General features: G+C 40.2%; 1 protein-coding gene across 2 annotated transcripts in view; it reads right to left on the minus strand.

The window, feature by feature from the left end:
• LOC124287852 (methyltransferase-like protein 27) overlaps positions 1 to 6098 on the minus strand; it is a 49202-nt gene extending 43104 nt beyond the window's left edge. The window contains exon 1 of one of the 2 annotated variants that reach the window (XM_046724332.1): positions 5975 to 6098. In XM_046724332.1, coding sequence (XP_046580288.1) covers positions 5975 to 6038 — 64 coding nt within the window. In that variant the 5' untranslated portion in view covers positions 6039 to 6098. The remainder of the gene's footprint in view (positions 1 to 5974) is intronic. The other variant, XM_046724337.1, reaches the window with a different exon arrangement.
• Between the last annotated feature and the right edge of the window lie 6953 nt (positions 6099 to 13051).

Genomic DNA, 13051 nt, shown 5'->3' on the forward strand with positions numbered 1-13051 from the left:
TCAGCCAATCAGTGTTGTACATTGCAGGCATGAGCTGGATTAGCCAATCAGTGTTGTACATTGCCGGCAGGAGCTTGACCTGCCAATCAGTGTTATACATAGCATGTTTGAGATGGTTTGATCAGCCAACAAGTATTGTACATATCAGGTACGAGACTGTTTGATCATTCATTCAGTGTTGTCCATTGCAAGCATGTTTGAGATGGTTTGATCAGCCAATCAGTGTTATACATAGCAGGCATCAGTTGGTTTAATTAGTCATTCATTGTTGTCCATTGCAGGCATGTTTGAGATGGTTTGATCAGCCAACAAGTATTGTACATATCAGGTACGAGACTGTTTGATCAGTCAGTCAGTGCTGTACACAGCAAGCACGAGATGGTTTGATCAGCAAATCAGTGTTATACATAGCAGCCACTTTCAAAATTTGAAAAGAAAATTAATGATAACCCAATGGAAACCGAGAGATGCATATAAATATTGATTATTGATTATTGATTATAACGCCAAAACCGACATGAACAAAGACGTGTAATATATTGTCAGAACTGGCAATTAAAGCATTATGGTCGATATACACGTATGTATATATAACACATAGATCGCCAGTGACAGGTTGACAGCTGAATATAGCCTGACAGACTGACGAACAAGTGCAACTGACACTCGTACATGTCATCCATCATGAAATCTACATGATCACATCAAGTGACAAGCCACTGAGATGTAGGAAATAACCCAGGTCGAGAACCTTGATAAAAGGGCAACTGACTCAAATATACGACAATTATTCCACAATGAGTCATCAATAAATAGAACAGATATTTCATTGAAGTAATGTAGGTACTGTTCTCAAAGCAGACTCTGAATCATCCACTGGTGACCCAGGTTACGTGACCCAACAGACCATTACTCTTGGTGACTGAGGGGCGGTAGGGTAGCCTAGTGGTTAAGGCGTTCGCTCGTCACGCCGAAGACCCGGTTCGATTCCCGATATGGGTACAATGTGTGAAGCCCATTTCTGGTGTCCCCGTGATATTGTTGGAATATTGCTAAAAGCGGCGTAAAACCAAACTCACTCACTCACTCACTCACTCACTCACTCACCCAATGGCATCAAATACAGGCCAACACCAGACACATTGTAACCAAACAAACACATTGTAACCAGACAGACGCATTGTAACCAAAGGACACATTGTAACCAAATAAACACATTGTAACCAAACAGACACATTGTAACCAGACAGACGCATTGTAACCAAAGGACACACTGTAACCAAATAGACACATTATAACCAAACAGACAATTTGTAACCAGACACATTGTAACCAAACAGACACAATTTATATGCCAAGACCAACGACCACCAAGAACATGAAACACTGGTCAATATGAGTTATGTGTTAACATAATGACCACTTGGTCAGTATGAGTTATGCGTTAACATAATGACCACTTGGTCAGTATGAGTTATGTGTTAACATAATGACCACTTAGTCAGTATGAGTTATGCGTTAACATAATGACCACTTGGTCAATATGAGTTATGTGTTAACATAATGACCACTTGGTCAGTATGAGTTATGTGTTAACATAATGACCACTTGGTCAGTATGAGTTATGTGTTAACATAATGACCACTTGGTCAGCATGAGCTATGTGTTAACATAATGACCACTTGGTCAGTATGAGTTATTTGTTAACATAATGACCACTTGGTCAGCATGAGCTATGTTATGTGTTAACATAATGACCACTTGGTCAGTATGAGTTATGTGTTAACATAATGACCCCTTGGTCAGTATGAGTTATGTGTAACATAATGACCACTTGGTCAGTATGAGTTATGTGTTACATAATGACCACTTGGTCAGTGTGAGTTATGCGTTAACATAATGACCACTTGGTCAATATGAGTTATGTGTTAACATAATGACCACTTGGTCAATATGTGTTATGTGTTAACATAATGACCACTTGGTCAGTATGAGTTATGTGTTAACATAATGACTACTTGGTCAGTATGAGTTATGTGTTAACATAATGACCACTTGGTCAGTATGAGTTATGTGTTAACATAATGACCACTTGGTCAGTGTGAGTTAAGTGTTAACATAATGACCCCTTGGTCAGTGTGAGGTATGTGTTAACATAATGACCCCTTGGTCAGTTTGAGTTATGTGTTAACATAATGACCACTTGGTCAGTGTGAATCATGTGTTAACATAATGACCACTTGGTGAGTATGAGTTATGTGTTAACATAATGACCACTTGGTCAGTATGAGTTATGTGTAACATAATGACCACTTGGTCAGAATGAGTTATGTGTTAACATAATGACCACTTGGTCAGTATGAGTTATGTGTAACATAATGACCACTTGGTCAGTATGAGTTATGTGTAAACATAATGACCACTTAATCAGTGTGAGTTATGTGTTAACATAATGACCACTTGGTCAATATGAGTTATGTGTTAACATAATGACCACTTGGTCAATATGAGTTATATGTTAACATAATGACCACTTGGTCAATATGAGTTATGTGTTAACAAAATGCCCACTTGGTCAATATGAGTTATATGTTAACATAATGACCACTTGGTCAGTATGAGTTATGTGTTAACATAATGACCACTAGGTCAATGTGAACTATGTGTTAACATAATGACCACTTGGTCAGTATGAGTTATGTGTTTACATAATGACCACTTGGTCAATATGAGTTATGCGTTAACATAATGACCACTTGGTCAGTGTGAGTTATGCGTTAACATAATGACCACTTAGTCAATATGAGTTATGTGTTAACATAATGACCACTTGGTCAATATGAGTTATGTGTTAACATAATGACCACTTGGTCAGTATGAGTTATGTGTAACATAATGACCACTTGGTCAGTATGAGTTATGCGTTAAAATAATGACCACTTGGTCAGTGTGAGTTATGTGTTAACATAATGACCACTTGGTCAGTATGAGTTATGTGTAACATAATGACCACTTGGTCAATATGAGTTATGTGTTAACATACTGACCACTTGGTCAGTATGAGTTATGTGTTAACATAATGACCACTTGGTCAATATGAGTTATGTGTTAACATAATGACCACTTGGTCAATATGAGTTATGTGTTAACATAATGACCACTTGGACAATATGAGTTATGTGTTTACATAATGACCACTTGGTCAATATGAGTTATGTGTTAACATAATGACCACTTGGTCAATATCAGCTATGTGTTAACATAATGACCACTTATATGCTGTTTGATCGCATGATGTTTGAGAACCATTGAATCTTCTTAAAGTTTAACTACATGTACAATCTTTATCAATGCATATGCTCTTTGGTCTTTGAAATAGAACTTTGGACAAAAGCTAAACGGATGAAAATATTTACTTTGGTTCAATCAAGCCATGTGTTCAAGCAAAGTACTCTTTAGCTATTTTTCCATTTAAAACAAAACTGAAAGGGTCTCGACGACCTTTGCTAGCCGCACAATCTGCCCGCTTCTGTCGATGATCTGGGCACATCTCCTTGACTGATCATGTCAGTCAGGTCATATGTCACGTCATGTGGTGCAAGGTTACTGACATGGGCACATGTACAGACGTACGATACGTCGACGTAAGGAGGTGTTAACTGACATTTATAGATAGCGTTGACAAGTGATTGGTGGGGGTGCACCGATTGTTTGCTTAGTGCATAAACTGACGAAGGAGATGGAATGGTGATGATATTGTGAAGCATATTGATGCAGTATCTGACATGTGAAACATATTGATGCAGTGTCTGAAATAACGTTATTGTGAGACACAGTGATGGAATTGTAAAACATATTGATGCAGTGTCTGAAATAACGTTCTTGTGAGACACAGTGATGGAATTGTAAAACATATTGATGCAGTGTCTGAAATAATGTTATTGTGAGACACAGTGATGGAATTGTGAAACATATTGATGCAGTGTCTTAAATGACGTTATTGTGAGACACAGTGGTGGAATTGAAAAACATATTGATGCAGTGTCTTAAATAACGTTATTGTGAGACACGGTGATGGAATTGTATAACATATTGATGCAGTGTCTGAAATAATGTTGTTGTGAGACACGGTGATGAAATTGTAAAACATATTGATGCATGTCTGAAATAATGTTATTGTGAGACACAGTGATGAAATTGTAAAACATATTTATGCATGTCTGAAATAACGTTATTGTGAGACACGGTGATGGAATTGTATAACATATTGACGCAGTGTCTGAAATAATGTTGTTGTGAGAAACGGTGATGAAATTGTAAAACATATTTATGCATGTCTGAAATAATGTTGTTGTGAGACACAGTGGGGGAATTGTAAAACATATTGATGCAGTGTCTGAAATAATGTTGTTGTGAGAAACGGTGATGAAATTGTAAAACATATTGATGCATGTCTGAAATAATGTTATTGTGAGACACAGTGGTGGAATTGTAAAACATATTGATGCAGTGGCTGAAATAATGCTATTGTGAGACACAGTGATGGAATTGTAAAAAAACATACTGATGCAGTGTCTGAAATAACGTTATTGTGACACATATTGGTGCAGTGTCTCATATAATGTTATCAAGATCTATATCAGCTGCAAAGAAATGTAGTTTGTTTCTTATTCCTAGTGGTTTTACCAGAGTGGGCAGATTTGGAAATGGTTTTTTATAGAGACGATTCAAAACACAAATCCCAACACCACAACCTGTCCTTACAGGACTTCGAACGACCCTAACCAGTCTCGCAACAACTTCCGTCAATGGCTTTCAGACGGCTTGCCCTCACATAGTTTATGTGTGGGAAGGATGTCACATGCCAGTCAAATATGACACCTGGTTATTTGGCCTTCTCTCCTACCTTGACAGTTGTACCATTTAAAAATACACCAGGACCATGTTAGGCTTGCATTGACATTTTTCGTCGGCGGTTTTGTGAATTTAGTGAAAACATAGTACCTTCTAAATAATGCATATCAATACCACGGCATGGAATGTTGAAATCATCGAAAAAGGTGGCCCATCAACACAATTAGTGAGACTGTAAAGTTTTATACTAAAAGTGTGACAGATAGAATGCTGCCTTGGCGTACGCCATGATCTTGATTGAAACCATCAGACAGGGTGGAACCCCCTCATACTTCAAATTGTCTGTTTAAAACTTGAGATATCCCTCAAACTAAATTCATGCACATTTCTTAAATTACCTTGTAAGTAACATGGGTTAACGCCGCACAGAAATATTCCAGCTGTATGGTGGTGGTCTGTAAATAGTCGACTGTCTGGACCAGACAATCTAGTGATCAGCAGCATGATCGATCTACGCGATGTGGATGCAATGACATGCAAGACAGCGAGCCTGACCACCCGTAGCCAAGCATTGGTTGGTGAAGACCAGTTCTAACAACTATCTTTACGGGTATATTGAAGTTAATTCTTATGTTCATCATGAGTGAATGAGTTTAGTTTTATGCCGCTTTAAGCAATATTCCAACAATATCACACCGGGGGACGCCAGAAATAGGCTTCACACATTGTACCCATGTGGGGAATCGAACTATAAATACTCGTCATAAACACTCGTGCTGTTTATCTAAATTTTACACATACATGATTTACTACGCTACTAACCATGATGAAATTACTTTAAAGACCTGGGCCTAGATTTTCGAAGCTCTCTTAGCGCTAAGATAGTCGTAAGTTAATGTTAATGTATAGCACTTACGACTATCTTAGCGCTAAGAGAGCTTGAAAATCTAGGCCCAGTTTCCTAAGAATGCTGATGCTGTAACATTTCTAGTTGTAAAGACAATCTGTATAAAACAGTCTCCTGAAAAACATCTAGGGTGATAAACCTTTGAGGCCTGCATCAATTCACTTTCTCCAAGTTTTAATAACAGAAATACTTTTGAAATACAAATTCACTCACCTATACTTCTCTCGTGACGAACGTCATTGTAATCAGATGAGCGAGTGACCTTCACCCTTCTCATCAGGAAGTGTTCGTGTAACTGTTCAAATCAGCTCCGTTACAAAGGACGCTTACAACATCAGATGACATGGGGTACGGCACAGTGTCATTGTTGTACTTCACTGTTATTAAGTTAAGTCAGGAATCTGAGCAACATGATATGTTTGCCTAGCAGCATAAAGGCACGAGATGGTTATCTCTATTTCGTGTTCTCACGAACCCCGAACCTGAGTAAGCTTACATTCAACTCTGACAAATTTTGTCGGTAGGTCGAATGAAAATTTAAAGATAAATTACTCCAAATAAGATTTGAGACTTTGAGATTAGTAAAACAATAAACGCAAGGGTTCACTGATTTTGGTCCTCTATCATGGAATTTATCTGCATCGTCCTGTTAGGGGTGTAAAAGGTACACTGATGTGTTTATTAGAGTTAGTGAGTGAGTTTAGTTTCACGCCGCACTCAGCAATATTCCAGCTATATCGCGGCGGTCTGTAAATAATCGAGTCTGGACCAGACAATCCAGTGATCAACAACATGAGCATCGATCTACGCAACTGAGATACGATGACAAGTGTCAACCAAGTCAGCGAGCCCGACCACCCGATCCCGTTAGTCGCCTCGTACGACAAGCATGGTTACTGAAGATCAATTCTAATCCGGATCTTCACGGGTCGTGGTTATTAGAGACTGGGCATGTAACAGAAACCGTGAACACATTTACTACACTCAGTGCGTGTAAGGAAATAGGTGTTACACTGTATTACAAATGTATCAGAGACCCTGTGTGCTTCTAGACGAAGTGTGTACAGAGACACAGTGTTTGCGAGAAACCGTACTCACGGGTATTACAGACCCCGAGTAAATTAGAGACCTATGTATTTATCAGAGACCCAGTGAATATTAAGGACAAAATGTGTAGTATAGACTTACTGTGTATTAGAGTCCTGGTGTGTATTAAGGATGAAGTGCGTATCAGAGATCAGCAATGTATTATACACCAGGTGTATACTGGAGACCCGACATGCATATGAGACCCGGTATTTGTTAGAGGTCTGTTTTATATTTGGAACCAGGTGCTTACTGACTGACTGACTGAGTATTGTTTTATGCCGCTTTTAGCAATATTCTAGCAACATCACGGCGGGGGACACCAGAAATGGGCTTCACACGTTGTACCCATGTGGGGATCCGAACCCGGGTCTTCGGCGTGACGAGCCAACGCTTTAACCACTAGACTACCCCACCGCCCCCAGGTGCTTACTAGACATTTGGAGCGTTTATTAGAAATTTTAAGTGACCCCATGTCTACTGTACACCCATTCTCTTCCCCACAGAGGTTACTCCTGTCATATCTTCCTACGTAACCTCTGTTCTAATACGGCCCTTTCATGGTGTGAGCGTTCAAGACTCGTGATTGGAGGCAATCAGATTTAGTTGTGCAATCAGCGACGTTGTTTCAAAAGTGATCATTTGCAAGGCCTCGGTAATTTCCGTATGCTTCGAGAAAACTAAGCTTCTTCCCCTGCGCGATGCGCAAACGTTTCTTCTAGCCAGAACTCAGTCATGTTATGGCGGATCAGTGGCGTCTCCATCGCCCTTTTAGACAACGGACAAGCTAGCCTTTAAACGTCTTGTGTGTAACATCAACACAAGTCCCCGGCAGATGGGGGATATTTGTGGCCCCACATTTGCTTGTGTTAGTCAAGTTGAATCTAAGTCGATGTAACACGTGTTCTGATTGGATAGAAAGAAGGGAGATAATTCATGTTGCGATCCTTTGCTGCTAGGGGGATTTTACGAGAACCGGGAAATATGGCCGTATTAGAACAGAGGTTCGTAGGAAGATATGACAAGTAACCTCTGTGGGAAGAGAATGCTGTACACCCGACATGTATTAGAAATTTTCCTAATTTTTACCTAACGTCCATTGCAGGACATACGGTACACTAAATATATGTATACACTTCATCCGTTTCCTGGTTCGAAACGCTGAAGAGTGTGTCTGCACACATTCATAGCCAGGAAAATGAAATAATCTAGTCCCACTGAACACAAGTTTATTTGTGTAATGATAATTCTAGTATCAAAACCATGCAGGAAAAACTGTGTGAAGGAAGTATTTATTTGTTAAAGTAAGGAAAATGTGTTTATGGTGTTTTTTACACGTGTAATCGTATCAAAGAAAAATATTTTCAAACTGGTAGCTCACCTGGCCAAGGTCAAAGTACGTACCTGCTTTTCTGGCATCTATTGTGCTGGACATCGACCAAAAACATCTTTGCTATCTAGAAGATGCAGAACTGACTTCAGTTGCAGTATGTAAAATCCAAACTTGCTGCAGTGTATAAAAGCCAAACATGTTGTAGTGCGTAAAAGCCAAACATGCTGCAGTGTGTAAAAGCCAAACAAACTGCAGTGTGTAAAAGCCAAACAAACTGCAGTGTGTAAAAGCCAAACATGTGGCAGTGTGTAAACGCCAAACATCCTGCACTGTGTAAAAGCCAAACACGCTGAAGTGTGTAAAAGCCAAACATCCTGCACTGTGTAAAAGCCAAACATGCTCCCCTGTGTAAAAGCCAAACATGCTGCAGTGTGTAAAAGCTACGCATACTGCAGTGTCACAAAAACTGTGGTGTGTAACACACATTCTAGAGCCTAAAAGCCACACATGCTGTAGTGTGTAAAAGCCACACAAGTTGCAACGTGTAAAAGCCAAACATGCTGAGGTGTGTAAAAGCCACACATGCTGCAGTGCGTAAAAGCCACACATGTTGTAGTGTGTAAAAGTCACACAAGTTACAGCGTGTAAAAGCCAAACATGCTGCAGTATGTAATAGACAAACATGCTACAGTGTGTAAAAGCCACACATGCTGCAGTGTGTAAAAGCCACACAAGTTGCAGCGTGTAAATGCCAAACATGCTGAAGGGTGTAAAAGCCACACATGTTGTAGTGTACAAAAGCCAAACATGCTGCACTTTGTAAAGCCACACATGTAATAGCCACGCATTCTACTGTCTGAACAAGCCAAACTAACTGCAGTGTGTAAAAGCCAAACATACAGCAGTCTGTACTATCCACATATGCTGCAGTGTGTAAAAGCCAAAAATGCTGCAGTCTGTAAAAGCTAATTATGCTCCAGTTTGTAAAAGCCACACATCTTGTAGTGTGTAAAAACCATACATACTGCAGTGTGTAAAAGCCAAACATGCTTCAATGTGTGTAAAACCACGCATTCTGCAGTGTGTAAAAGCCAAAGATGCTGCAGTGTGTAAAAGCCAAATATGCCTCAGTGTGTAAAAGCCAAAGATGCTTCAGTGTGTAAAAGTGACACATCTTGTAGTGTGTAAAAGCCACACAAGCTGCAGTGTGTAAAAGCCAAACATGCTGCAGTCTGTACAAGCCAAACAAACTGCAGAGTGTAAAAGCCAAACATGCTGCAGTGTATAAAAGCCAAACATGCTGCAGTGTGTGAAGCCAAACATACTGCAGTGTGTGAAAGCCAAACATGCAGCAGTGTGTAAAAGCCACACATGCTCCAGTGTGTAAAAGCCAAACAAAATGCAGTGTTTAAAAGCCAAACATTCTGCAATGGATAAAGCGAAACATGCTGCAGTGTGTAAAAGCTAAACATGCTGCAGTATGTAAAAGCCAAACATCCTCCAGTGTGTAAAAGCCACACATCTTGTAGTGTGTAAAAGCCACGCATGCTGCAGTGTGTAAAAGCCACACATGCTGCAGCGTGTAAAAGCCAAACAAGCTGCAGTGTGAAAGCCAAACATGCTGCAGTATGTAAAAGCCAAACAAGCTGCTGTGTCTAAAAGCCAAACATGCAACATCAACAGCATCCGGGTAGCCTTGTCATTAAAGCATTCGCTCGTCACGCAGAAGACCCGGGTTCGATTCCCCACATGGATAGAATGTGTGAGGCACATTTCTGGTGTCCCCCTCCGTGATAATGCTTGAATATTGCTAAAAACCTCACTCACTCACTCACTCGTTCGCTCTACATGGTGGCTGGAGCATGTATGGTTAATTATGCGGGATAGGTGACGTTTAATTATGGAGGTGACAGCGAGCAGTTTATTCATTCATGTCATGTATCACCAACTACACAGAAGTGTGATCCTGAAATCCAAATAAACAAATGTTATCACTGTCTGAGGCTACCACTCAATAGCTCGCGGACCAGAGGATATTGTGGCCTCATATAATGAGCCCCTCTTTTAAGGGAGGAGACTGGCCATTCGTAACCCACACGTGTTATTCCGGGACAATGGCGAATTGTGGTATTACTGCAACTTAGAATAAAACCAAATATTAAAACTACTCCAGCTGTAGACCCTTTCCTCGTCTATTTCCGATTTCTAATCTGTCAAAAGCTACCACTTTTGTAATCGTACATCCGATAATTGAACCTGAGGGTAGTCGTATGGAAACCACAAACTTTACAGCAGGTTTGAAACACTCATAAAATATTCAGGTGAACGTCAACTTCAGCGCAAGGGAGATAACTTCTGGCCCTTTGTAGATTACCAAGTTCAGCTGATTGAGCGCACAGCCACGCGTTGGATCTGCACCTCTGGCGCTGACATATTTCATAATCAATAAATTCGGTTAAAGGCTGAAATAACTCGTGACTAATCAAAATGATCAGGGAGACAGAAATCAACAGCGCGAAGCCGATATTTTGGCAGAACAATTCCAAATTACTAGCTCGAAAAGTAAGGAGAATTTCTTTTCCGGATCTGTTGAAATTGACTTCGTGATGGGGTTTATTATCGAGGTCTTGGACATACACACATGTTGTTCCAGTTCCAAAGTCAAGAAATTAGCGTTGCCAAGCAGCGTCCTACAAACAAATGACTATATATTAATGCGAATTTATGCAACGAGATGGTTACTAACAGGCTGTGACCCGCGAAGAACCAGGTGAGAATTGATGTTCAACAACAAATGCTAGTCGTGAGAGGCGACTAACGGGATCGGGTGATCAGGCTCGCTGACTTGGTTGACACATGTCATCTTATTGCTACTACTACTGCTACTACTACCACTACTACTACTACTACTACTACTACTACTACTACTACTACTACTACTACCACCACTACCACTACCACTACCACTACTACTACCACTACTACTACTACTACTACTACTACTACTACTACTACTACTACTACTACTACTACTACTACTACTACTACTACTACTACTACCACTACCACTACTACTACTACTACCACTACTACTACTACTACTACTACTACTACTACCACTACTACTACTACTACTACTACTACTACTACTACTACCACTACTACTACTACTACTACTACCACTACCACTACTACTACCACTACTACTACTACCACTACTACTACTACTACTACTACTACCACTACTACTACCACTACCACTACTGCTGCTGCCATTGCTACTGCTACTGCGGGGCGGTGGGGTAGCCTAGTGGTTAAAGCGTCCGCTCGTCACGCCGAAGACCCGAGTTCGAATCCCCACATGGGTACAATGTGTGAAGCCCATTTCTGGTGTCCCCCGCCGTGATGTTGCTGGAATATTGCTAAAAGCGGCGTAAAACCAAACTCAGTCAGTATTGCTACTGCTACGACTACTACTACTACCACTACCACTACCGCTACTGCTATTGCTACTGCTGCTACTGTTACTACTACCACTGCTGCTGCTATTGCTACTGCTACTACTACTACTGCTGCTGCTGCTACTACTACTAGTACTACTACTACTACTACTACTAATACTACTACTACTACTACTACTACCACTACTACTGCTACTACTACCACTACTACTGCTGAGTGATCTGTGAACTGTGAATTGGTCAGTACAGCTACCTTTATACATCAAATAAAATATACAAATTCAGAAATGGTTTAAATGCGTTTCATGACTACATTATTCTTTCTCTTTTTACTAACAGAGATGGGCGGTGGGGTAGCCTAGTGGTTAAAGCGTTCGCTCGTCGCGTCGAAGACCCGGGTTGCATTCCCCACATGGGTACTATGTGTGAAGCCCATTTCTGGTGTCCCCGCCGTGATATTGCTGGAATATTGCTAAAAGCGGCGTAAAGCAAAACTCACTCACTCACTGCTAACAGAGCTATTTGATCTCTGTGGTATCAATGTAGACAAAACGTGGTATTTTCATGACGCTTCGCTCAATATTTATCGGCGGGAAATCTATTTCAATTTGGCATAAAAAGATACTGTGTAAAAGACGATGTGTGATTTGACTGTCTCTTAGCAAACACGAAAAGTGAAATTATACCTTAAGAGTTAAGAATCCTTGAAAATCGAAGAATAATGCCATTGTTTCTCTCTGACAGACAACTATGGTTGGATATCGCTTGGAAATATTTACACCTGTGCAGGAAAGTAGAAATTTACTTCCACTAAACTTACCAGATTCTCACAATATCATTTTACACGTATTCTAAAGTTTGTGTTATATAGCATGCATGTAACCTTATTTAGAAATCTAAAATTAATGTTTCTCCATTTCTTTAATATATATAATAGTGAGTGAGTGAGTTTAGTTTTACGCCGCACTCAGCAATATTCCAGGTATATATCTGTAAATAATCGAGTCTGAGCAAGACAATCCAGTGATCAACAGCATGAGCATCGATCTGCGCAAATAGGAACCGATGACATGTGTCCACCAAGTCAGCGAACCTGATCACCCGATCCCGTTAGTCGCCTCTCACGCCAAGCATGGGTAACTGAAGATCAATAGCTAACATTCACCGTTCCACTGCACACAACAGATCCTCGTGGTAAAGACAACACCATCTATTCACGGGAATAGTAGCCGTAAACACACCAAAATAGTTTTGAAAAACATGACCGGTGTATTCTGCCTCGTAGGATACATGGGTCAATATAGTTTTCTTTTAGATTTTCTTTTTTTATTGGATTTGTTCTTTTGTTGTTGTTTGATTTGTGTGGTTTGTTTGTTTGTTTGTTTGTTTGTGTTTTTATTTGATACAGCA

Source organism: Haliotis rubra, unplaced genomic scaffold, assembly GCF_003918875.1.
Source record: "Haliotis rubra isolate DU_JTF1 unplaced genomic scaffold, ASM391887v1 Scf407, whole genome shotgun sequence".
Taxonomy (NCBI): Eukaryota; Metazoa; Mollusca; class Gastropoda; order Lepetellida; family Haliotidae; genus Haliotis; species Haliotis rubra.